Genomic DNA, 25,716 nt, shown 5'->3' on the forward strand with positions numbered 1-25,716 from the left:
GTTTAGATGTAGAAGCATATGTAGTCATATCAGGTTAGAAGGCGCACCTGTTTGGATTTGTTTGTTGGATTTATTTTGTTTGTTTGAGTGTTTGGTGAGCATACCTGGTAGCACCTAACACCCTGCGTGTATGACACGTCTATTTGGGGTGGGTGTGTTTTATTTTTATTTTTATTTATTTTTTGCAAATTAGAAAGGTGCGCTCGGTAGAGCACACATTTCCACCGCGTCCCTTTATGGTTGTTATTATTGGCATTAGCATTCTTCATGGTTCTTCAGTGGTTCTTCGTGGTTCTTCAGTGGTTCTTTAGTGGTTTTTCAGTGGTTCTTTGGTGGTTCTTCGTGGTTCGTTAGTGGTTCTTCGTGACTGTAGGGTAAAGTGAGTAGGTTGTGGTGACTGGTACAGTAACGATGGCTACCATTAAGGATTTTGTTGAGAACCCCTCTGACGAGATGTTAGGAAGGTTTTCCAAAGAGCAGCTTCTGAAGCTTGCTGTGCACTACAATGTGGAGCTTACTGCCAGTGAGAAGCGGTTAAAAACGACTGCCTTGGGGACTTTGAGGGCTATACTCATTGAGGAGCAGGTGATTGTGGCAACGGTGGATGAGCTTCTTTTGTCTGAGGTGTCTCCACAACTCTCTGGCGTGGCGGAAGGTGTTGCCATCGATTGGGGGCCTAGGGAGTTGGCATTTAGGGAAAAGCAGCTACAACAAGAGCGTGAGTTTAAGGAAAAACAGCTACAACAAGAGGAGAGGAGAGATGAGAGAGAGCGGGAGCTTAAGGAAAAACAGCTACAACAAGAGGAGAGGAGAGAGGAGAGAGAGCACGATCGTGCAATGAAGGAGCTTGCATTTAAGCATGCTGCCTTGCAGGCGGGTTCTCTGCATCCAGAGTCACGTTCCGGTTTTGATGTAGGCAGGAATATTAGGATGGTGCCTCCATTTTTTGAGAAAGACGTGGAAAGATATTTTCCCCTTTTTGAACGGGTGGCAACCACATTGAAGTGGCCTGATACCGCCTGGACACTGCTGCTGCAATGTGTTTTAGTTGGTAGGGCACAAGAAGCCTACACTGCTCTGTCCCTTGAACAAAGCGCTGATTATGAGCTGGTTAAAGCTTCCATTTTGAGGGCTTATGAGTTGGTCCCAGAGGCCTATCGTCAGCGTTTTAGAGGTTATCGCAGGTCGGAGGGGCAGTCTTATGTTGAATTTGGAAGGGAGAAGGAGAACCTGTTTGACAGGTGGTGCACTTCTCAGAAGGCAGAGTCAAGAGAGCAGCTTAGGCAGTTGATTCTCCTAGAGGAATTTAAAAGATGTGTTCCTGATACCGTTTCCACACATCTAAATGAGCGTAAGGTATCGAAGATAGGCGACGCCGCTGTCTTCGCTGATGAGTTTGTGTTGACACACAAGTCCGTGTTTTTGGAGGACTACCGTGTTGAGTCCGGGGATAGGCGTCCTGTTCAGGGGGGCCGTTTCCCAAAACCTGTGTCTGCTGGTCAGTTAACTTCACCTCCTAGGCGGGGTGGTTCTGCTGGTGCATTCCCAGAAGGGATTATCTGTTTCTACTGTAAAGAACCTGGTCATATCGTTGCTGGGTGCCCGGTGCTTGAGCAGAAAAATGTCAGAACCGTGGCTCTGGTAGAAACCATATGCAGAACGCCTATGCCAACGTTAGATGGGGATGGGGGAAGTATCAAACGTGTGGACAAAGAGCTCGAGGGTTCCTCAAGGTTTATGATGAATGGATTTGTTTCCCTGACTAATGCACTAGAGTCCAAACAGGCTATAACAATTTGGAGGGATACCGGTGCTTTTCAGTCCCTCCTTCTGAAGGGGGTTTTGCCGTTTTCAGAAAACTCTTCTTTGCATTCCGGTGTCGTTGTTCGGGGCTTTGGGGGTGGATTTGTGGATGCACCTTTGCATGAGGTCACGCTCAATTCTCCCTTATTATCAGGCAATGTTGTTGTGGGGGTATGTTCTCACATTCCCATAAAGGGGGTGTCCTTCATTCTAGGGAATGATTTGGCTGGTGACAAAGTGCTGGCTACTCCGGTTGTAACTCCCATTCCTGTGGTTTCTGAGGTCTCTAATGAGCTGGCACAGAAACATCCAGGAGTGTTTCCTGTGTGTGCTGTGGCACGAGAAATGTCAAAGGACAAAAGTGATGTTGTTGATACTTCGACTTGGGACATTACACTTAGTGACACATTCTTTGTTGAATTAAAATGTGTACCTGTTGAGAATTTTGGAAAGCACACGGTGGATGTACCTCTGCATAATGATTCTCTTGATTGTGGTTTTGTGTTAGGCCCGGTGGTGAAACCAGAGTTGACATGCGTGCCGGAGAAGCATGTGACAGGAGATGATATGGCAGCACAGTGTCTCAAGGTCTTCCCAGCCTGTACGGTGGCTGAGGCCACGAACGAATTGGAGGATGAGTGTGGGAAGGATGCTATGAGAGGTGCTGTTGTTTCATGTGACACCGTTCTAGTTGGAGAGGCTACTGAGCCTGACTTAGGCTGCCAGCCTTCCCACAGTAGCTCTATCGTCCCTAATGTTTCACTTGTGGGCAGGGATGGTCCCAATATGTCAGTTGATGATTCTGGCATTGATCCACATGTCCACACTGATTCTCTGCCATGCACTAGGTGTGATGGTCAACCTAGTTACCTGTGTCCTGTGGAGCAGGAGCCGCCTTCGCGACCTGGTCTGTTGAGTGGCAGCCATTTTGTTTTTGATCAGGACAATGTTATTTTGGGTGACGCCATTTTAGATGGTGTTCCAGACGTTATTGTGACTGTCGTACTGCCATGTTCCCGGTACACTGGGGCTGTACCTGAGGCGGTACATCCTACTCGATCACGGTTTGCAGTATCCTGAACTGCCAGTGCCAGGTGGGATGGATATGGGTGCAGTGGTGGTATCAGTGATCTATGGTTTTTGTTGTGCTGTGTTCTGTTCTGTTAAGCGCAGTTCTCGGGTTGATTTTGGTTTGCAGTATAATTTTGACAGATCGGTATCGGTGGTCGTGTTCGACAGGGGCCGACCCGGTTCTTGCCTTGAACCCTTTTGATGTTTACGTTGGATCCTCCAGGCGTATAAAGGTCACAGTTGTTTTTTGTTTTGTTTATGGGTTGTTGTGTAGTGGTTGCCTCTTGGGCAACCAGTTTGGTGGGGGAGGTGTTATGTACTAGAGGCCTGATCACTCCTGTGTCACCAGGGCATGCAGGTGAGGGCTGCCAATTAGCCAATTAGTGCTGATTGGTTACCTGCTGGGAGCTTTAAAGGCAGACCTAGGAACACACATGCAGGTTCTGTGCTTGGAGAAAGAGCTGTTAGGTTCTTCAGTCCTTGTCTGTTGGGTTTGCACTAGTACCTTAGTTTACATTTACCTTAATAGTTCCTTAAGTTAGTAGCATTTTGAGTTAGAGCACAGTGTTTTGGTGTTGGTTTGCACATAGGTTGCGTGCCCCTGAGCCAGGGTCGTAACACATACATACATACATACATACATACATACATACATACATACATACATACATACATACATACATACATACATACATACATACATACATACATACATACATACATACATACATACATACATACACACATACATACACACATACATACATACATACATACCGTAATTCCTCTAATAGTAACCGGTATTCAATTAAAAACCGGGTCTCTATTAATGACCGGGTGCGCTGTTGAGCTAAGCAATTATAAGCCGGCCTCCTAATACAAGCCGGGTATATTTTGTTATTGTTGTTATATGCTGGCCTGGCTGTGCAGTAAATACCATATAATGGTATGGTGTTAATGTTTACCAAGAGAGTAAGCCTACCTCAGAATTGTATAAAACGAAGTTATTATTATTATTATTATTATACCAGTATTGTGATTGCACTATTTTACTTTATTTAACTTTTTTTGACCACCTGTAATTGCACTGTTTACTACCGTATTTCATACAGTACTTGGTTTCAATAAATGAACCCAGTACATTTTACTGGGTTCAAACTGACACAAAATGTTGATTTATTCATTATGATCGGTTTGAAAATTAGAAATATAGGCCTCTCTCTTATACATGCCTCCTCCTAATACAAGCCTGGTATCCGCTACAGTTGAAACAAATACAAGCCGGGGTTACTATTAGAGGAATTACGGTACATACATACATACACACACACATACATACATACATACATACATACATACATACATACATACATACATACATACATACATACATACATACATACATACATACATACATACATACATACATACATACATACATACATACATACATACATACACACATACATACACACATACATACATACATACATACCGTAATTCCTCTAATAGTAACCGGTATTCAATTAAAAACCGGGTCTCTATTAATGACCGGGTGCGCTGTTGAGCTAAGCAATTATAAGCCGGCCTCCTAATACAAGCCGGGTATATTTTGTTATTGTTGTTATATGCTGGCCTGGCTGTGCAGTAAATACCATATAATGGTATGGTGTTAATGTTTACCAAGAGAGTAAGCCTACCTCAGAATTGTATAAAACGAAGTTATTATTATTATTATTATTATTATACCAGTATTGTGATTGCACTATTTTACTTTATTTAACTTTTTTTGACCACCTGTAATTGCACTGTTTACTACCGTATTTCATACAGTACTTGGTTTCAATAAATGAACCCAGTACATTTTACTGGGTTCAAACTGACACAAAATGTTGATTTATTCATTATGATCGGTTTGAAAATTAGAAATATAGGCCTCTCTCTTATACATGCCTCCTCCTAATACAAGCCTGGTATCCGCTACAGTTGAAACAAATACAAGCCGGGGTTACTATTAGAGGAATTACGGTACATACATACATACACACACACATACATACATACATACATACATACATACATACATACATACATACATACATACATACATACATACATACATACATACATACATACATACATACATACATACATACATACATACATACATACATACATACATACACATACACACATAAATACATACATACACACACATACATACATTCATACATACATACACACATACATACATACATACATACATACATACATACATACATACATACATACATACATACATACATACATACATACATACATACATACATACATACATACCACATACATACATACACATACATATATACATACATACATACATACATGCATACATACATACATACATACATACATACATACATAAATATAATACACATTTTACATGCTTTATTTATGTCCACATAAATACAGAGTACATTAACACTTTGAGTGCCACGCCGGGTTTTCCTTTTTACCCCCTTGATGCCACGGTCCACTTCAATGTTAACGTTAATATTGCCTAATCTATGTTTTAAATTATGGCTATGTGTCTAATCTGCCCGTCACTTATCAAAGAATACTTTTCCAGTCTGTGCTGTCAAGGCAGATTGTTTTTTTATCGCTTCATTTCCGTTTCAGAGCATTTTGAAAAGCACCCGTTTTGAGGTAAAAAACCTTCCATTCTGGGGCATTCTATGATAATCGTCTTTTACTGGAATATTCCAGTACGTTGATATTTGTCTGCCTATTTATGAATCGTTTTCAAATAAACGCTAGATGATCAATATTATACATACACGCACGCCCATTCGAGGCGCGCACGGATAATCGGCGTGTTCATTTCCTCATGGATTTTTTCAGTAAAACCGAAAGAGCCCATTTCACAAAACAGCCTATATCTTCATCAAAATTAGTCTGATTATCCTAACACTGATAACATAGATTCCTTACCTGACATCAGATGGTATCCAACTGGTATATTCCAATTCCTGATCACCATTCGAAAAAATCGATAAGTGTATGGATCCAATGTGATACAGTAGTACACATGATTCCGCGGGGCGGAGAGGCTCCAGAATGAACTGTGGTAACCCCGGCTGGGTTTCCAGTCCATCAGTGGACTGGAAAATGTGGAGTACCGGATTATTTTCCCCATCCATTTTCATTGAGTCCATTCCAAAATCCCTTATGTCATCTGGAAGACGATAGGGGGCGCTTTTTTCCACATATGATCGCCGGCGGCGCTCGGGTATACTCGGGTAGGCTCGCATGATGCAATATGATTTCAGATCGCAAAAAAAAAGAAAATCCGAGAAATCTCGTGAGTGGCTTTCAACATAACTATCGGAAACCCGAGATATCTCGTGTGTGGCAGTGAAAGTGTTAAGGACATAAACACTAACAGTGCAATTAGCTCATTGGGAGTTATTCAATTACGTCTGTGACTGTGCAGCATTCATCGTACACGTACAATATTGACACAGATCATCATCATCATCAACCTTTATTTATTCTCGAAATTACAATTGCGGTCACCCTCATTTTCAATGTAGTCGAGACTTTACAGACATTTCAATGCACACATTTCTATAATATAACAATAATAAATATGAATAGCTATCTACATAGTACTCTCAGTCCAGAGTGCACCACAGCAATTAGTATAACAAATTAAAAAATGTAATAAAAAATTAACATGGGCATAAAATCAGCACACAAATTGACAAAATAAAAAAAATTGCATAAACTTCAGACATAAGAATAAGTATAAAAGACAATAAAAGTAGTGTAATGTAGACGTGCAGATTTAAGAATAGGCATAAAATAAGTACAATAGTATAATGTCGCTCGAAGGCATGATGAGCAGGTGGTTTAGCGTTGCGTCGTAGGGAATCATCCGTTGTTGTTGGAAACCTCTCCCACTTTGGACTGCACGTTTGTAGGAGCAGAAACCAGACACATAGTCCAGAATAATCTCCACAAGAGCATCTTGCACATTACTACATTTACGGCGGCAGTTACGACGGTGTGTGGTTGATTAGATGATGTAAAACAACATAGGCGTCCGACAGCGTTTCACCCGCGACCGACAGCTGCGACACCGGAAACACACACACTCACACAAACACACACACTCCTCTATCCTCTCCAGGTAAATGGAGTACAGAACAATGTAATGCTACTGTATGATGAAATACACTTTATTTGACACACACACACACAAACACACGAACACGCACACACACATTCACACACTCACTCATTCACACACTCACTCACTCACACACTCCTGTTTATTGCACAATGTTGTTTTATTGGATTCTATTATATGTTGTACTACTGTATTGCACATCGTTGTGGGCAAGACCACCCGCATTTCATTGTATACTTGTATGCCGTGACAAATAAAACTCTTGACTTGACTTGACTCACTCACTCACACGTATACACACACACTTAAACACTAAGTGACACTATCCTCCTCTCTCCAAGTAAATGGATTACAGAACAGATTGAATGCTACAGTATGATGACATATGCCTCCTCTGACACACACACACAACACACACACATACACACACAACACACACACATACACACATATACACACACACATACACACACACACACACACACACACAACACACACACATACACATACACACACATATACACACACACATACACACACACGAACACACACACACACTCACTCACACATATACTGTACACACACACATACACACACACACACACTCACTCACATATACACACACACGAACACACATGAATGCACACACATGCACACACACACTCACTCACTCACACGTATACACACACACTTAAACACTAAGTGACACTATCCTCTCTCCAAGTAAATGGATTACAGAACAGATTTAATGCTACAGTAACAGTATGACATATATGCCTCCTCTGACACACACACATATACGCATATACACATATACACACACAGACATAGTACACACACATACATACACATACACACAGACACACAACATGAAATTTGTGAATATTTCTTCAGCTAGTCAGATAGTAAATTATATTGACCATATTGACCAAATTGTTTACACTGCCTGTGTTGTTTTTACTACCTGTACACTGTGTTGTTGTTTTACTACCTGTACCCCCCCCCCCCCCCCCCCCCCCCATGCTGCTATGATGCCTGAATTTCCCCAAGGGGATCAATAAAGGAATATCTCTCTTGAAATATCGATGGGCGGATGGACCGATGGATGGATGGCGGGCAGAAATGCTCAGGATGGATTGGAAAAAGAGGAGAAGAGAGGAGAGATGAGAGGAGAGGAAAAGAGGAGAGATGATAGGAGAGGAAAAGAGAAGAGAGATGAGAGGAGAGATGATAGGAGAGAAGAATGGAGAGATGAGAGGAGAGAGGAGAAGGGAGGAGAACAGAGGCGAGATGACGGGAGAACAGAGATGAGAGGAGAACAGAGGAGAGATGAGAGGAGAGATGAGAGGAGAGATGAGAGGAGAACAGAGGAGAGATGAGAGGAGAGATGAGAGGAGAACAGAGGAGAGATGAGAGGGGATGAGAGGAGAGATGAGAGGGGATGAGAGGCGAGATGAGTGGGGATGAGAGGAGAGATGAGAGGGGATGAGAGGATAACAGGAGAGATGAGAGGAGAGATTAGAGGAGAACAGGAGAGATGAGAGGAGAACAGGAGAGATGAGAGGAAAACAGGGGAGAGATGAGAGGAGAACAGAGGAGAGATGAGAGGAGAACAGGATAGATGAGAGGAGAACAGGATAGATGAGAGGAGAGATGAGAGGAAACAGAGGAGAGATAAGATGAGAGATGAGAGGAGAACAGAGGATAGATGAGAGGAGAACAGGAGAGATGAGAGGAGAACAGAGGAGAGATGAGAGAAGAACAGAGGAGAGATGATAGGAGAGAGTTGAGAGAAGAGAACAGGAGAGATGAGAGGAGAACAGGAGAGATGAGAGGAGAACAGAGGAGAGATGAGAGGAGAACAGAGGAGAGATGAGAGGAGAACAGGAGAGATGAGAGGAGAACAGAGGAGAGATGAGAGGAGAACAGAGGAGAGATGAGAGGAGAACAGGAGAGATGAGAGGAGAAGAGGAGATAAGAGAAGAGAACAGAGGAGAGATGAGAGGAGAAGAGAGGATGAGGGGAGATAGGAGAAATGAGAGGAGAAGAGGAGAGATGAGAGGAGAGATAAGAGAACAGAGGAGAGATGAGAGGAGAAGAGAGGAGAGATGAGAGAAGAGAACTAAGGAGAGATGAGAGGAGAAGAGAGGAGAGGAGAGAGGAGAAGAGGAGAGATGAGAGGAGAGATAAGAGGAGAACAGAGGAGAGATGAGAGGAGAGGAGAGATGAGAGGAGAGGAGAGATGAGAGGAGAAGAAAGGAGAGATGAGAGGAGAAGAGAGGAGAGGAGAGAGGAGATGAGAGGATAAGAGAGGAGAGATGAGAGTTATAATTAACGCCAACTTTTTGGGAAATTCGTTTATTTGCCATCTACCCTGGAGTTAGACACGCAGATACATACTGTACCCTTTTCTTCTCCGTGCATACATTAGGCTTAGCGTCATTCACTGGAAGTAGGTGTGCCAGTCTAGCCTAGTTCCCAACAGTTACGAAATACACTCCAAATACACCTCCAAAACGTTCCTGTAAACATGTTGTGACCTGTGTGCTTATTATGATTTATTTAGAGGAATGTAAAGAATACATGTTCAAAAATATATTCATTCATTCATTCATTCATTATTATTATTATTATTATGGAGATTTGGCAGGTACATCTTAAAGGAACACACCAACAATAAGGGAAATGCTCTTACTGTCTTCTCCAGAGTCAGACAAGAAGATAGATACCAATTTTCAAAAATTTCAGTCACAAATGAATGGAAGCGGACAGGCCACTAGCCTAGTTTAAAACTCAGGGAGAGGTGTTTTTGTCCAACAGCTAGGCTAGCTGGTCTGTATGCGCTTCCATTCATTTGTGCTAAGCTAAGCTAAGCTAGCTTGCAGCCAGATAGCTTTCTACTAAACGCACAGAGAGGAAACTTGTCCTGTGCCTTTATCAAGATAGACGGTTCAGTTGACAATGGTTAAAAAGCTAACGTGAATGAATCTGAAGTTAACATCTCTTCCAAAGGAGTATGTTTACCTGACATGTGTAAAGACATGGTTGTCATATATCCTCCGCCTCTGCTCCGTCTCATACAATCAGGTACCTCCCTGAGGTGATGGGCGACGGCCTGGCCAATCAGATCAACAACCCGGAGGTGGACCTGGACATCACCAAGCCAGACATGACTATCCGACAGCAGATCATGCAGCTGAAGATCATGAGCAACAGGCTGAGGAACGCTCTGGATGGAAACGATGTGGACTTCCAGGATGCTAGTGAGTCCTGGATATTATTATTATTTATTATATATTCCTATATACTATTATATCCTATATATATATATAATTATATATTATATATTCCTATATCCTATATATACTATTATATCCTATATTATTATATATTCCTATATACTATTATATCCTATATATATTATTATTATATGGATATATAATGGATATTTTATTTATCTGCCACCGTGGTGTAATGGTTAGTTTTTTTTTTGGGGTGTAAATGCTTCAATCTGGTGCACTTTGAGAGCTATATAAAGAATGACATCCTCAATGCATGTAGATTTATAATATTTTAACTTAAAACGTATACGCAAAAGTAGCCTAGTTTTAAGTTAAAATATTATAAATCTACATGGGGGATTCGAGGGGGATTCGAACGCGGGTCGTCCGTGTGACTAACCATTACACCATGGTGGCAGATAAATAAAATATCCATTATATATCCATTAATGGATAAGAGAGCCGTACATCGGCCGTCTAATGAAGTTAGATTTATACGCTACACTTTGACTGCTGAATTGACACGTTTAACTTATTCATTCTTTAATTCAGCAACATTAATGCTTCTTACTGTTACTGTTAGAGACTGTGCTAGGCGCGACAATGTTGCTGCGGCGTTGAAGTGGGAAAGCGGCAGTGAAACACAGCAGCCTCTGGCGTTGCCGCGTCTGGGGCTGCCGCGGGGCGGGGCCGCGGCGTGTCACGTGGCTGTCGCGGCCAATCAGGGCAACCCCGGAAATCAAATCCGTTGCGGAAGTGGTACACGCTTCCTGGTCGCTGCGCACTTACCCCTCACAGTCGGTCTGGGAGAGTGGAGGCTATCACGTGCTTCCTCCGACACACGTCTAGCCAATCAACCGCTTCTTTTCACCTGGCAGCGCGGATTCTCACTGAGAGGGCGTAGCGTGTGGAAGGATCACACTATCCCACTTAGATCCTATCCGCGCTTAGCAGGCGCCCCGACCGAACTGTAGGAGTCGCTGTTTACAACGACCCGGACCCACCCCGCCAGCTTCTCCCACCCTCTAATACTGCCAATTGTATTAGTGTGAACGGCCAGCCAAGCTGGTGACAACCCCGGAGCTGTGAGCTGGATTCGAACATGCGAATCCTAGCGTCTTCGGGGTTGGTGACGAACGCAATCTCCGCTACGCCACCTGACCGCACAACGACTCAAGTTCTAATGTAAATACCACGTCTGTCCACCTGATATTCCACATGTATCCCCTCAATTCATATTATGACCTTCTCTGATTGGCTCCCCCAGGTGATGACATCAGCGGGTCAGGAAGTGGGATGTGCGTGAGCGGGATCTGTCCCTGGAGCAGACCCGGCCTGTATGCCTATCCGCCCGACAACAACCGAGTCAGAAGCTTGGCCACGCCCCCGCCCTGCCCCCTCTGCCTCCTAACGCTGCTCCCGTTGGCCGTTTCACTGCTCTGGCGATGATGACGGGCGGCCGCTTCCGTCAATTAAAACTGCAGAATCCTGGAGTTGGGGCGGAACCTTGGGAGGGAAGAAGGAAAGGAGGGATCGGGGAGGAACCGTTACTTTGCCAAACAAAAAAAAAGGGAAAAGCTGACATTGAGAGAATGAACGGACTCTGTTTTGTTTTGAGTGAAAGATGAAAACAAAAAGAGGAACATTGATGACGTTTGTTTTATTTAATTTGTTTTGTTTAATGTGTTTAAGGTTTTGAATGTGTTTCAGTAAGTTGAGCTGGATTTTGGCTTCTGTTGAGTCTTACACACCCGGGACGTGATGATGATGGTGATGGTGATGAAGAGGAAGAGGCAGGAAGAGAACGAAGGTTGACGAGGACTGTGATGGGGAAGATGATGAAAGAAAACATTGAAAATGGATGATGACTATGATGGTGGTGATAATGATGATGATGATGATGTTGATGACGAAGATGACCAATATGTCACTCATAATGTTGAATATGTGTCCAGGCCAATAGACGGCAAACTATGTTGCCATGACAACTCTGCCTGTGAGGACGTCAGTGGCGTGGGTTTGGGTTTGACCTGAGATGCGTTCAACACACAACTTCATTGCCAAACAGGAGACGACGTTGGCTAAACGTGAAGCAACGTTATACGTCAGAATGTACGTCTACATTCATTAACAGACCGGAGGGACAGGTGCCGCCTTAAAGGAACACGTGCTTACCCTCTTCTCCAGAGTCAGGCAAGAAGTTTCCAGTTTCCTCTCTGTTCAGTAGAGAGGAGAGGAGAGGAGAGGAGAGGAGAGGAGAGGAGAGGAGAGGAGAGGAGAGGAGCAAGAGGAGAGGAGCGAGAGGAGAGGAGAGAAGAGAAGATAGGAGAGGAGAGGAGAGAAGAGGAGCGAGAGGAGAGGAGCGAGAGGAGAGGAGCGAGAGGAGAGGAGAGGAGAGAAGATAGGAGAGAAGAGAAGAGAGGAGGGGCGAGGTGAGGAGAGGAGGGAGAGGAGAGAAGAGAAGAGAGAAGAGAGGAGGGGCGAGGTGAGGAGAGGAGAGGAGAGGAGAGAAAAGAGGAGCGAGAGGAAAGGAGAGGAGAGGTGCCTTTCACTCACAACGCTGTGCTACTATCTGGCTTTAAACAGGCTTACATGTTGACACAGATGTATGTTCATGCATGTATGTTCAGATATCATGGTCCTCCGATACGACCAGTTCTCTAACGCCTCATAACCTTTAGAAAGATAACCACCGATTTTACAAATCAATCTTAATTAACATGTTAACCAATCTAATCAAATGATTTAAATTGTAACATCTTAAAGAGTCTAATCACAACACAGCAAACAGATCATCACAGCAAACAGATCATCACTCTGACCAACCTTTCCTCTGACCAACCTTTCCTCTGACCAACGGTCTCATCAGAAAACATAAACAAAGTAATAATTGACCACAGGAAACAAGGTACATCCTGTACGTTATGTTATGTAATATATGTACTTATTGTATAAGAAATAGATGAACATTTTGTATCCGCGAAAGTCCAGAACAAATCAGTCTGGGAGTTAAACAAAGTCAGGGGAACTCAAATGTTTTCTGAAAAAGTGTAATATGTCTTATTTGTAATACATACACATTGTAAAAAAAATCCATAAATATGTCAATATATTACTTAGGGCTATAACATAACGTACAATATGTACCTTTTTTCCTGCGGGTGATACATATTTCAAGAGAGATCAGGCCTGGAACCCCCAACCAGCACCATGTGACCCCCAACTATTATATACAGTCACCAGAAAAGCATCCAGTTCAGATGGCAAAAGCAGTGGGTAATTATTAGACTAGAGCTTTTAGAAAGGCGCAGAATAAAAGTATTGCTTTTCCCACCAAATAATTATTGATTCATGAATTTATCATTGGAAAAGGTTTTGCGGGTCCCAAAGGAATATTGTTGTTTACATGTTGCACTGCATGTATCCCCTCTCTACTTCCCATTTCCCCACACGGAACGCACCCAATTGGATAAATTACATGCTGGTGCTCTAGTGCAAATGTTATCTAGAGCAGCTTTAACTCAGGAGGGAGTTTCAGTTGAGGGGCTATTTCCCCCTCGTTCACTTCACGGTCAGCTGTGAATGGACAGGGTTGTTGAATGCACCTCTGGGTCAAAGCACCATTTTGAAAGGACTCAATCATATATCATATTACTGTGATTTACATGTGGTTTAGAGGCTTGTGTACATTATGTAAAGGGTAAATGGTGCATTTATATTGCGCTTTTATCCAAAGTGCTTTACAATTTGTTCCTCACATTTTACCCATTCACTCACACATTCACTCACCGACGGCGGAGGCGACCATGCAAGGTGCCAACCTGCTCATCAGGAGCAGTTGGAGGTTAAGTGTCTTGCTCAAGGACTCTTCGACACGCTGTCCGGGAGGAGCGGGAATCGAAGCGGGAACCTCCGGATTACCAGATGACTACTCTACCTCCTGAGCCACTGTTATCCCAAAGCACTGTCAAACCAGAGCACTTGTTCAGAAAACGTCTTATTCTCTTACAAAAACCTCACATCTCCCACATTCAGCTCTCGTGTCACTGCTTGGGCAGAACCGCACGACCCGCGGACCGTCTCAGCAGAGTTGTGCCGCTCCAGTTACTTTCCCGTCAGCTATAGCTAAACACAGCGAGGGGAAATTAACCTGGGTCCATTTACAATGTTTATGTTGTCACGTTGAAGCCTCCTGTTGAAAATTAATCACTGTCTCGTTATGATGTCAAAATGGAAACGGAACGTACATTGCAGTCACGTGAGAGGGACGCGAGTGCCCTATCGTTTCTCACTGAGAGAACGAGAACTGTGTGGAAATGACCTTTGTAAATTGCCCAAATTATAACATACTGTCTTCATTTCAGTTGTAGTGATGTTATAAACCATCTGATAAACATGCCTGAGCTTTGTCTCTTAATTGAATCGCTAACGAGGACAGAAGGTGTCACAGATGTGAATTTTTCATCATACCCTCTCAGGCTCTTTGATTGAACACAAAGTGTTGTGTCTGCGATCCACCACTTGGGGGCAGTGTGGCTAACCGTGAGTGAATAGATCAGTGCTTCACATCTAGAAATAGCAAAGAAAGTTCTTTGTGACTCACTGAACCTCCTCCAAGAGATGTTGTGTTAAAGGGGCACTTCACTCAAAATTCTAAAACACATTTTCCTCTCGTTCACACCTATGTCTGGCACTATGGCACAGAAATCCATTTGAAAAACTCAACAGCACTGGGGTCTCATTCTCCAACGGACTTACGACAAAAAGGGCTTTCTCGGACAAGACATGAATATAGACAATATATAATATAATATTAATTATATATGTTTTATTGGGACGGTTGGTGAATCCCAAAATCGTCCCGAAAAGGTCTCAAATGGCCCTAAGAGAAAGCCCTTTTTGTCGTAAATCCTTGGAGAATGAGACGTCTCTGTCCAGAAGTCATGATTGACACTGTTACTCAAGATAGTCCACAGACCTGGTTGTGAACAGGTTCATTAGGGACTAGTTTGGTGGATGAACTTCAGTAGAAAATAGTCCCCAAAAAAACTGTTCACTATGAGGTTTCAGATTTAATTTTCAGTGAAAGACAATGAGGTACAAATGAAGACGTAATGAGGTACACACCTTTTAAGGCAAGGTGCAAATGCAAATGAGGAATGAATGTAGTGCAAATCTCTTTAATAAATAGATAAATATAATGTAGTGTAAAAGTGTCTAAAGTGAGTGTTAAGGTGAGTGTTTGTTTAAAGTGAGTGTGTGCATGTGGATGACTGTAGAATCGGATGGGTTGATGATGTTACATAGAGTCATTGAGCATCCTGATGGCCTGGGGATAGAAGTGATGTAATATAAGGTAGTCCTGTGAGTGAGTAGGACTCCTTCATTCAAATCAAATAAAATATATTTGTAGAGCCCAAAACCACATAGAATTGCCCCCATGGGCTTTACAGGTCAAGAAGAAACACCACAATAGATCCAGAACAAAAAACACACAAAATCCACATATGCAACACTCCCAGACTTTAGCCAATGAAGGTGAGGAACGACTCACTAAAACGTAGCAAAAAAAAGCACCACAGGCGGTGTGGAGGAGAGAAACCTCAGATGGGCTGTTCAACAGGATCCCCCAACAGGATGTCGGTACTAATGTAGTGTTGCTATGGATGATAGATGGATGGAGAATAGAACAGGCGAATAATTGGTATGTATATATACATGTAATGGTATAATGGAACACATACATACATACATACATACATACATACATACATACATACATACATACATACATACATACATACATACATACATACATACATACATACATACATACATACATACATACATACATACATACATACATACATGGTAGCAATAGGTTCACTTTCTGTAGTGTACTAGTGTGGTAGTGAAAGGTTAACCTTCTGTAGTGTGGTAGTGAAAGGTTAACCTGTAGTGTGGTAGTGAAGGGTTAACCTTCTGTAGTATGATAGTGAAAGGGTTAACCTTCTGTAGTGTGGTAGTGAAAGGTTAACCTTCTGTAGTGTGGTAGTGAAAGGTTAACCTTCTGTAGTGTGGTAGTGAAAGGTTAACCTTCTGTAGTGTGGTAGTGAAAGGTTAACCTTCTGTAGTGTGGTAGTGAAAGGTTAACCTTCTGTAGTGTGGTAGTGAAAGGTTAACCTTCTGTAGTATGGTAGGCCTTAAAGGGACGTTACGTTTCTTCTCAACAACTTTATACAACTTCGTTAAATTAATTAATTCAATCTGTATTTCAACTAGAAAATTCATTGAGGGCAAGCCCTCATTTTCAATGACGTCAAGCAAACAAACATAATAAATACAATAGAAATACAATAAACAATACAATATACAATAAGTGCAATCATAATAAAAATGTGTACAATCAATTAAAACAACTGCAGATTATGGTGGAATGGTTGGTGATCAAGGATCTAAACTGAGTAAAGGAGACCAAAATATCGAGCCTTAGAGTTTGTTGTGTGCTGTTCCAGGTGTCAGGAGCACATGCAGCAGCTAACAGCAGAGTTCAGTTCAGACTGGTGCTTTGAGAGTAAAAGTCAGAACGTGAACCATAGAGTCCAATGTTCCCTCCAACAGAGAAGTGAGATACATTGGGAAATCTTAAAATATGTCTTCATATAGAAACAGATGCCAATGCAGCTCTCGCCAATCTGTGGAATATGTTTATAGTTTTGTTTTGCATTAGTTGGTGTGGTTACATTCCAAGTCATCAATAAGTACCAGGATTCAAATTCATTTTGACAAATTATTTATAAGATTCTTGAATTTCATGTTTTGGAAATTGCATGCGACTATTTTTCACATTAATGGGGCTAAACTGGACCCTGTTACTGCATGTTAGATAAGAGTAGCGAGGTGAAAAGAAGGAGAATTAGAAAGTTGGTCAAATGATAAAGTTCCCTAAAAGTGGAAAGTGAAGTGACTTGATGATGTGGTGAAGAGCAGCGCTTGAGTGTTTTTTTTTTATTGGACCTGCAGTACTCTCCACAGCCACAAGATGGAGCCAACAGATTGGAAAGAGGCTCTGCTACCCCTCTGCCATGATGCGTCTCGCCTTTTCGTAGCTCCATTTCTGCAGACCCCTCTCTGATTGGTTGAGCCCATTTCTGCAGACCCCTCTCTGATTGGTTTAGCCCGTCATGCGGCAAAAGGCGGATGTAATGTTATCATATCAAGAAGATAAAAAGAAATGTACTACCAGATTCACGTATAATGTTATTTCGCGTGACTTCGCGGTTTATTCATAACGTTATGCACATTTCACAACACAGCCAGCTGTCAGAATGAATGAATGAATGAAAACTTTATTTAACAGATTGCAGAATGGGTACAATACAGTACGGCTCAATACATACAATTGTTAAGGGGATGCAGACCCGAGAAAGACGTTTGTCTTGTTTCCATCAGGGTCCCCCATTTTCAATTCATATAGATATAGAATAGTTCATATAGAAACTGTACATTGTAACGTTATATAACAACGTTATGTTATTTCGCGGTTTATTCACATAACGTTATTTCACGTGACAAGTTCAACACAGCCCGTTTAGTGTTTACACTCCCCACTTACTGTAACTGTACCATGACGCACTCCCCACTTACTGTAACTGTACCATGTTCTACATAAAACCTCATCTCATGCACCTTGTTGTGTATCCTGTTTCTTTTTCCTCATTATTATATTCAGAGTTAATTATATTGTTTACACTGTCTTTCTTCTATTATAACCCTGCCCATTTGATGTTCCCAAATCATATTCAGAAAGTATCACAGAGACTTCTATTGACCAAGGAATTAGTTATTATTAGTAAGACACAGCATTTCCGTAGCAATCCGAAATGACATTGACCACCAGACTCTTTCTCTTAAGGCATTAACTGGGTTAATTAATATAAATGTTATATTGTAACTGTCTAGTTACACATTGGTTCCGAAACATGTATGTTCCAGGCTGCAATTAAAACTTTGAATCTGAGAGAGCTCTGGTCAGCGAAGCCGGCGATGCGAGCGATTATTATTGGTTTTTAATGACAAACCAATTACATAATCCAACATATGTGTAAAAGCACACACAACATATTCCAGTTAACGGTATATTTTTTTAATGATTCGTTATGGCGTAATCAATACTTCCATGCGTATAAATTGCGTTTGCGTCCTCCATGTTTTGGGGGTATTAATCAGAAAATTTATCAGAGGACCTTGTCGCGGCTCATGCGCATGCGCGCGCTCGGCCAATCAGAGAGGGTCTGCAGAAATGGGCTCAACCAATCAGAGAGGGGTCTGCAGAAATGGAGCTACGAAAAGTAGAGACGCTGACAGCGTATAACTTTAGAATTCTCCTTTTCACCTATCAGGGGTGGCCAACCCGCGGCTCGCGAACCGCATGTGGCTCTTTGCCTGTCAATGTGTGGCTCTTCCATCAATTTTTTGTTTATTTCTTTTTTTTATATCACTCATTCCATAAGGACGTAGAATAAACATTTACAGATATCTTTTTTAAATGGTTCATTTGCATGTTCTTGGTATCTGAATCTAGGGACATCTATGGATCTCAGGGAATGTATTCCCAGTGTCAGAAATAGTGTGTCTGTTACTAGGCTTGAGTAAAGGAGAATATCAATTATATTAAGGAATATCAAAATAAAAGCACACATTGTTGAATTTGATCATGCATATTTATTAGAACATTTTATTACAGCACTATGTTATCAATACACATTTATAAAACAAGGCATATTTAGCCAAAATATCCATACTGTTACTCATACTAGCTCCAGATAGTTAGCCACAATACATAGTTCCGCATACTAGCTCCAGATTGTTAGTCACAATCCATGCAGTTCCTCATGCTAGGCTATGTATTGCGGCAAACTATCTGGAGCTAGTATGAGGAACAGTATGGTTTGCGGCTATACTATCTGGAGAGGAGCAGCATGGTTTGCGGCTAACTATCTGGAGCTAGTATGAGGAACAGCATGGATTGCGGCTAACTATTTTGGAGCTAGTATGAGGAACAGCATGGATTGCGGCTAACTATCTGGAGCTAGTATGAGGAACAGCATGGATTGTGGCTAACTATCTGGAGCTAGTATGTGTTACAATAGGATCTTTTAGTTCAGTAAAAGAAAAGGGATGTTACAATAGGTCTATATTAAACTAAGGTTTTGTTTCCGCACGGACGGAGTTGAGTGTGACACAGCTATGTGGAGAGCTAGATGAAGAATGTCAACGTGAGATTATAATAAAAGTGTAAGCAACTTGGAGAATGCTTCAATCGTCAATTCTGTAGTTCAGGGTACCGTATAAACCAAGGCAGAATTTAACATGGTGACAGCGAGGTGGACACGTTCCTAACGCTACAGTGAGAGATCGTCCAGCATCGGAGCTAACGTTAGCTAGCTGGTTAGCAATAACGTTGGATGGGAGACGCTGAGGAAGAAGAAGAAGTTATCCCCGCGAGAGCAGAAAGGATGGAAGGACTGAGACCGCCACAGACGCTATGCTTGGACACTGGAAACCTTGCGAAGACGTGGAAATCGTGGAAGGAGGAGTTTACACTCTACTTGGACCTTTCTATGCCAGATGCGGCCGAAATTATGAGAGTGAAGCTGTTCTACTACCTCATTGGAGAGGCGGGTAGGGAGCTATGTGAAATGTTGTTATGGGTAAACAAGTCTGTCCCCACCTTGGCCCATGGCCTGCTCGGCACCTCGTGTGAGTGCAGTGTCTCTTTCTGCTGCTTTGTGTCCATTGTTCTGCAGATGTCGCACTTGGATATGGCTGTCCTGATCTGCTCGGTCATTCCTGGCCAGTAGACATATTCTCTCGCCCGTCTGAGACACCCCTCTACTCCCAGGTGAGTAGAGTGTATGCGGCGGGTGATGTCGCTTCGGATTGTGTCTGGAATCACAACTCTCTCTCCTCTGAAGACGATTTCGTCCTGAACACTCAGCTCCTCTTGCATGGAGTGATATTGTCTGATATTTATCGGTGTGTCTTTCTTGTTACGCTGCAGAAGCCTAATGGAAAGACTAGAGTGTGCATAGACCCGCGACCACTCAACAAGGCACTGAAGCGCAGCCATTTCCCCCTGCCCACCATAGAAGATGTTCTCCCAGACCTGTCGAGAGCAAAGGTGTTTACAGTCTGTGATGTCAAACATGGATTCTGGCATGTGAAACTGGAGGAGTCGTCGAGCTATCTGACAACGTTTGCCACAACATTTGGCAGATATAGGTGGCTCAGGATGCCTATGGGGATAAGTCCGGCTCCGGAGATATTCCAGCAGAAGCTGACCCAGGCGCTGGAGGGGCTGCCAGGCATATACATTATCGCGGATGATATCCTCATCACGGGAGAAGGGGACACACAAGAGATTGCTAACAAAGACCACGACAGGAAACTGAGACAGTTCCTCACCAGATGCAGGGAGAGGAACATAAAACTGAATGCAGATAAGCTCAGATTGAGACAGCAAGAGGTACCGTACATCGGACACATACTGACAGCGGAGGGGCTGAAAGTCGACGCGGAGAAGGTTCGAGCAGTGAGAGACATGCCGAGGCCCACCGATGTGAAAGGCATACAGAGACTAGTCGGCATGGTGAATTACCTGGCTAAGTTCTATCAACACCTATCAGATGACTGTGAGACACTGAGACAGCTCACCCATAGAGACAGCATATGGGAGTGGACAGATGTGCAAGAAGCATTCTGCAGGCTGAAGGACAAGATAGCCAAAGCGCCAGTACTCAAGTACTATGACCCCAAGCAGGAACTTACGCTGCAGTGTGACGCATCAGAAACGGGACTCGGAGCAGCACTGACCCAAGGTGGACAGCCGGTAGCATTTGCGAGCAGAGCGCTGACTCAGACGGAAAAGGGTTACGCCCAAATTGAAAAGGAATGTCTGGCCATCGTCTTCGGCACAGAGAAATTCCATCAGTACACGTACGGCCGGAAAGTGACTGTACAGAGCGACCACAAGCCTCTGGAGAACATTGTCAGGAAGCCACTGCTGAGCGCACCCAAGCGACTGCAAAGGATGTTGCTGCGGCTTCAGTCATATGATATAGATGTGACTTACGTTCCCGGACGTGACATGTTGCTCGCGGATACATTGAGCAGAGCGTACCTGCCTGAGAGCTCAGGCGCGGGGTCAGTGGAAGCTGAGATAGAGACAGTCAATATGGTGGACTACAAACCAATCTCAGAGGCAAGACTCAGCACAATACGCTCTGTGACCCGAGACGATGACACTCTACAAAGGTTAAGTGATATCATAAGGAAGGGATGGCCGAAGAATAAGAAAGACACACCGATAAATATCAGACAATATCACTCCATGCAAGAGGAGCTGAGTGTTCAGGACGAAATCGTCTTCAGAGGAGAGAGAGTTGTGATTCCAGACACAATCCGAAGCGACATCACCCGCCGCATACACTCTACTCACCTGGGAGTAGAGGGGTGTCTCAGACGGGCGAGAGAATATGTCTACTGGCCAGGAATGACCGAGCAGATCAGGACAGCCATATCCAAGTGCGACATCTGCAGAACAATGGACACAAAGCAGCAGAAAGAGACACTGCACTCACACGAGGTGCCGAGCAGGCCATGGGCCAAGGTGGGGACAGACTTGTTTACCCATAACAACATTGATTACCTACTGACAGTTGACTACTATTCAAATTTTTGGGAGGTCGACCATTTACCGGACACAAAATCGAGTACGGTGATAAGAAAGCTGAAGGCTCACTTTGCTCGTCAGGGGATCGCAGATGTTGTGGTTTCGGACAATGGGCCACAATACTCTTCACACGAGTTCGAGAGGTTCAGTCAGTTGTGGGGATTTAAACACCAGACGTCATCCCCTGGCTACCCTCAAAGCAACGGGAAAGCAGAGTCGGCGGTCAAAACGGCGAAGAGACTCATGATGAAAGCCAAGGCGGCAGGGGAGGACCCATACCTGGCGATGTTGGATCACCGCAACACTCCATCTCAAGGGCTAGACACAAGCCCAGCTCAGAGACTGATGTGTAGGAGGACCAGAACCCTGCTACCAACGAGGGATAGTCTTCTGCAGCAGGAGGTGAAACGCACAACGTCAGAGCAGATGAGACGAGGACAAATGAGACAAGCAAAATACTACGACAGAACAGCGAGAGATTTGGACACGCTAAAAGTAGGAGAGCATGTCAGAATTCAACCCTTCGAACCGCACACAAGCTGGAGAAAGGCGACAGTGGTGCAGCCTGTTGACCACAGATCCTACAGAGTAGAGCTGGACACCGGAACTGTTCTTCGACGAAATCGACGACACCTGAGACGGGACAGGGGCACAGAGCCAGGTGGGCCGGACCTGACTGTATCTGTTGAGACCCACAGCACACCAGAGTCTACCGCCACTCTGGGCAGGGACATAGGGGACACACAGACTGTAACCACAAGATCGGGTCGAGCAGTTGCTAGACCAGGATATCTCATGGACTATGCAAGCTGAGTGTGTGGGGCACAGTGTGTTCAAGAGAAAGAAAAAGAAAAAAAAAGAGAGAAAAAATAATGGATTTGAAAGTAGATTTTTATGTCATTACCGTTTAGCTCCATTTTAGTTCGATATTAACGTCATTCACTGTTTAGCTCCCTTTAGTTCAGTAAAAGAAAAGGGATGTTACAATAGGATCTTTTAGTTCAGTAAAAGAAAAGGGATGTTACAATAGGTCTATATTAAACTAAGGTTTTGTTTCCGCACGGACGGAGTTGAGTGTGACACAGCTATGTGGAGAGCTAGATGAAGAATGTCAACGTGAGATTATAATAAAAGTGTAAGCAACTTGGAGAATGCTTCAATCGTCAATTCTGTAGTTCAGGGTACCGTATAAACCAAGGCAGAATTTAACAGTATGAGGAACAGTATGGATTGTGGCTAACTATATGGAGCTAGCATGAGGAACAGCATGGATTAGCTAACTATCTGGAGCTAGTATGCGGAACAGTATCTATTGTGGCTAACTATATGGAACTAGCATGAGGAACATCATGGATTAGCTAACTATCTGGAGCTAGTATGCGGAACAGTATCTATTGTGGCTAACTATCTGGAGCTAGCATGAGGAACAGCATGGATTAGCTAACTATCTGGAGCTATATGAGGAACAGTATCTATTGTGGCTAACTATCTGGAGCTAGCATGAGGAACAGCATGGATTAGCTAACTATCTGGAGCTAGTATGAGGAACAGTATCTATTGTGGCTAATTATCTGGAGCTAGCATGAGGAACAGCATGGATTAGCTAACTATCTGGAGCTAGTATGAGTCAGATCTATCTATCTATATCTCCCTCTCTCTCTGTTGCTGAGCTAATTTGTCTGTCCATCTGTCTGAGAACAGTTGACTACTAGACCAACAGCTCACACACACACACACACACACACACACACACACACACACACACACACACACACACACACACACACACACACACACACACACACACACACACACACACACACACACACACACACACACACACACACACACACACACACGCACACACACACACACAGACACAGACACACCACCTCCCCCACCATGAGAAACACACCTGTCTTCCTCCTCCATACCCCTGACCTTCTCTCTCTCTCATGTGCCAAAGCATCAAAGTACAACAAAGTATACAGTATAATAACAGCAATATGGACATTAACATTAACACAACATTAAGATAAAATACAGTATATCCTGAGATAAGATAAGATCAAATATTCCTTTATTGAGCCCCTTGGGGAAATTCGGGGATCATGGCAGCATGGGGGAGGGGGGAGGGGAGGTACAGGGTAATAGTAGAAATACATAAATATAGGCAATACAATTCAATTAATATAAACATATGACTGCCAATAGAGTCTATCGGTGACAGTAGAGATATTCTGGTTAGAGTCTCTCTCTGCTTTCTATCTGTGACAGTAGAGATATTCTGGTTAAAGTCTCTCTCTGCTTTCTATCTGTGACAGTAGATATTCTGATTAGAGTCTCTCTGCTTTCTATCTGTGACAGTAGAGATATATTATTCCAGGGGTCTCAAAATCGTACTCAAGTAAAAGTCAGAGTATCTGGCTAAAAACACACTTGAGTAAAAGTAAAAAAGTTTCTACTTTTAAATGTACACTAATACTAAAAAGTTAAAGTTAAAACTTTTTTTCTGACTGTCTATTCTTCTGATAGTAGGTGTTTAATCAAAGATCCCCGCTTTCTAGTCTTGCACAAGGACCAATCAGAATGGGTATGGGCGGGTACATTTTCCATTGATGGGGATTTGATTGGCTGTTTTTAAATAAAGTGCGGCCGCATGATTAATAATGTTAACGTTAGTTCGGCCAGAGAAACAAATATACTAATTTAAATTGTTGGACTTGCGATATTTGTACTTTGTACAGTAGGTCTGCATTTTAAATGTAAGGAGTAAAAAGTATGTTTTTTGTCTCTGAAATGTAATTGAGTAAAAGTACAAGTATACAAACCTAATAATACTCGAGTAAAGTACAAATCCCCCAAAACAGTACTTAAGTATTGTAACAAAGTACAATTACTCAAGTACTTTACACCCCTGTATCCTAGTGAAGAGAAGCAGCAGGCTGCTCGATACAGAGTTCTGGCGACACTCCCTTCTCTCAGAAGCAGCCTGACCTTGATTTTCACTTTTAATCACGGCTGCAATAAAACTCCTGTTCTGTAGATGTGATCAGCAGCAGGTTGTTATATGAACTCCTGTTCAATAGATGTGATCGGCAGCAGGTTGTTATATACACTCCTGTTCAGTAGATGTGATCGGCAGCAAGTTGTTATATAAACTCCTGTTCAATAGATGTGATCGGCAGCAGGTTGTTCACTCCTGTTCAATAGATGTGATCGGCAGCAGGTTGTTATATACAGTACACTCCTGTTCAATAGATGTGATCGGCAGCAGGTTGTTATAGACACTCCTGTGTGTTCAGTAGATCAGCAGCAGATTGGAGTACCAGTTCGGACAAATATTCCCTCCTGTAAATTGTATAACGCGTTGGTCGTCTCTCAGTGGGAGTTGTGTGTTCAGTTCAGAGGCTCTCAGAGAAGTGGGTGAATCTCTGTGTTTGTCTCTCGATGTGTCTTTCCCGTCAGTAATGAGTGTTAAATAGACGTTGCTTCCTTGTTCCTCTCAGGTGAGAGCTTAGCCATTCCCAGGGTGACACTCCTACACAGAGAATCTGACGAGGTCCCAGTGTACAGCATCTCCACCCAGAGACCAAGAGGCCTAACCGGTTATTATTAACATAATGAAATAATAA

At 43.0% G+C, this 25,716-nt stretch overlaps 1 protein-coding gene across 1 annotated transcript in view; it reads left to right on the forward strand.

Annotated features, from left to right (window-relative positions):
• The window catches only part of LOC311226196 (glypican-1-like), a 118,069-nt gene extending 103,336 nt beyond the window's left edge, over positions 1 to 14,733 (forward strand). Inside the window, 2 exon segments of the mRNA XM_084311571.1 lie at positions 10,154 to 10,329; positions 11,615 to 14,733. Of these exon segments, the coding sequence (XP_084167697.1) occupies positions 10,154 to 10,329; positions 11,615 to 11,796 (358 nt within the window). The 3' untranslated portion in view covers positions 11,797 to 14,733.
• Positions 14,734 to 25,716: the final 10,983 nt, after the last annotated feature.

This window comes from Notolepis coatsorum (assembly GCF_963971535.1).
Source record: "Notolepis coatsorum genome assembly, chromosome: 3".
Taxonomy (NCBI): Eukaryota; Metazoa; Chordata; class Actinopteri; order Aulopiformes; family Paralepididae; genus Notolepis; species Notolepis coatsorum.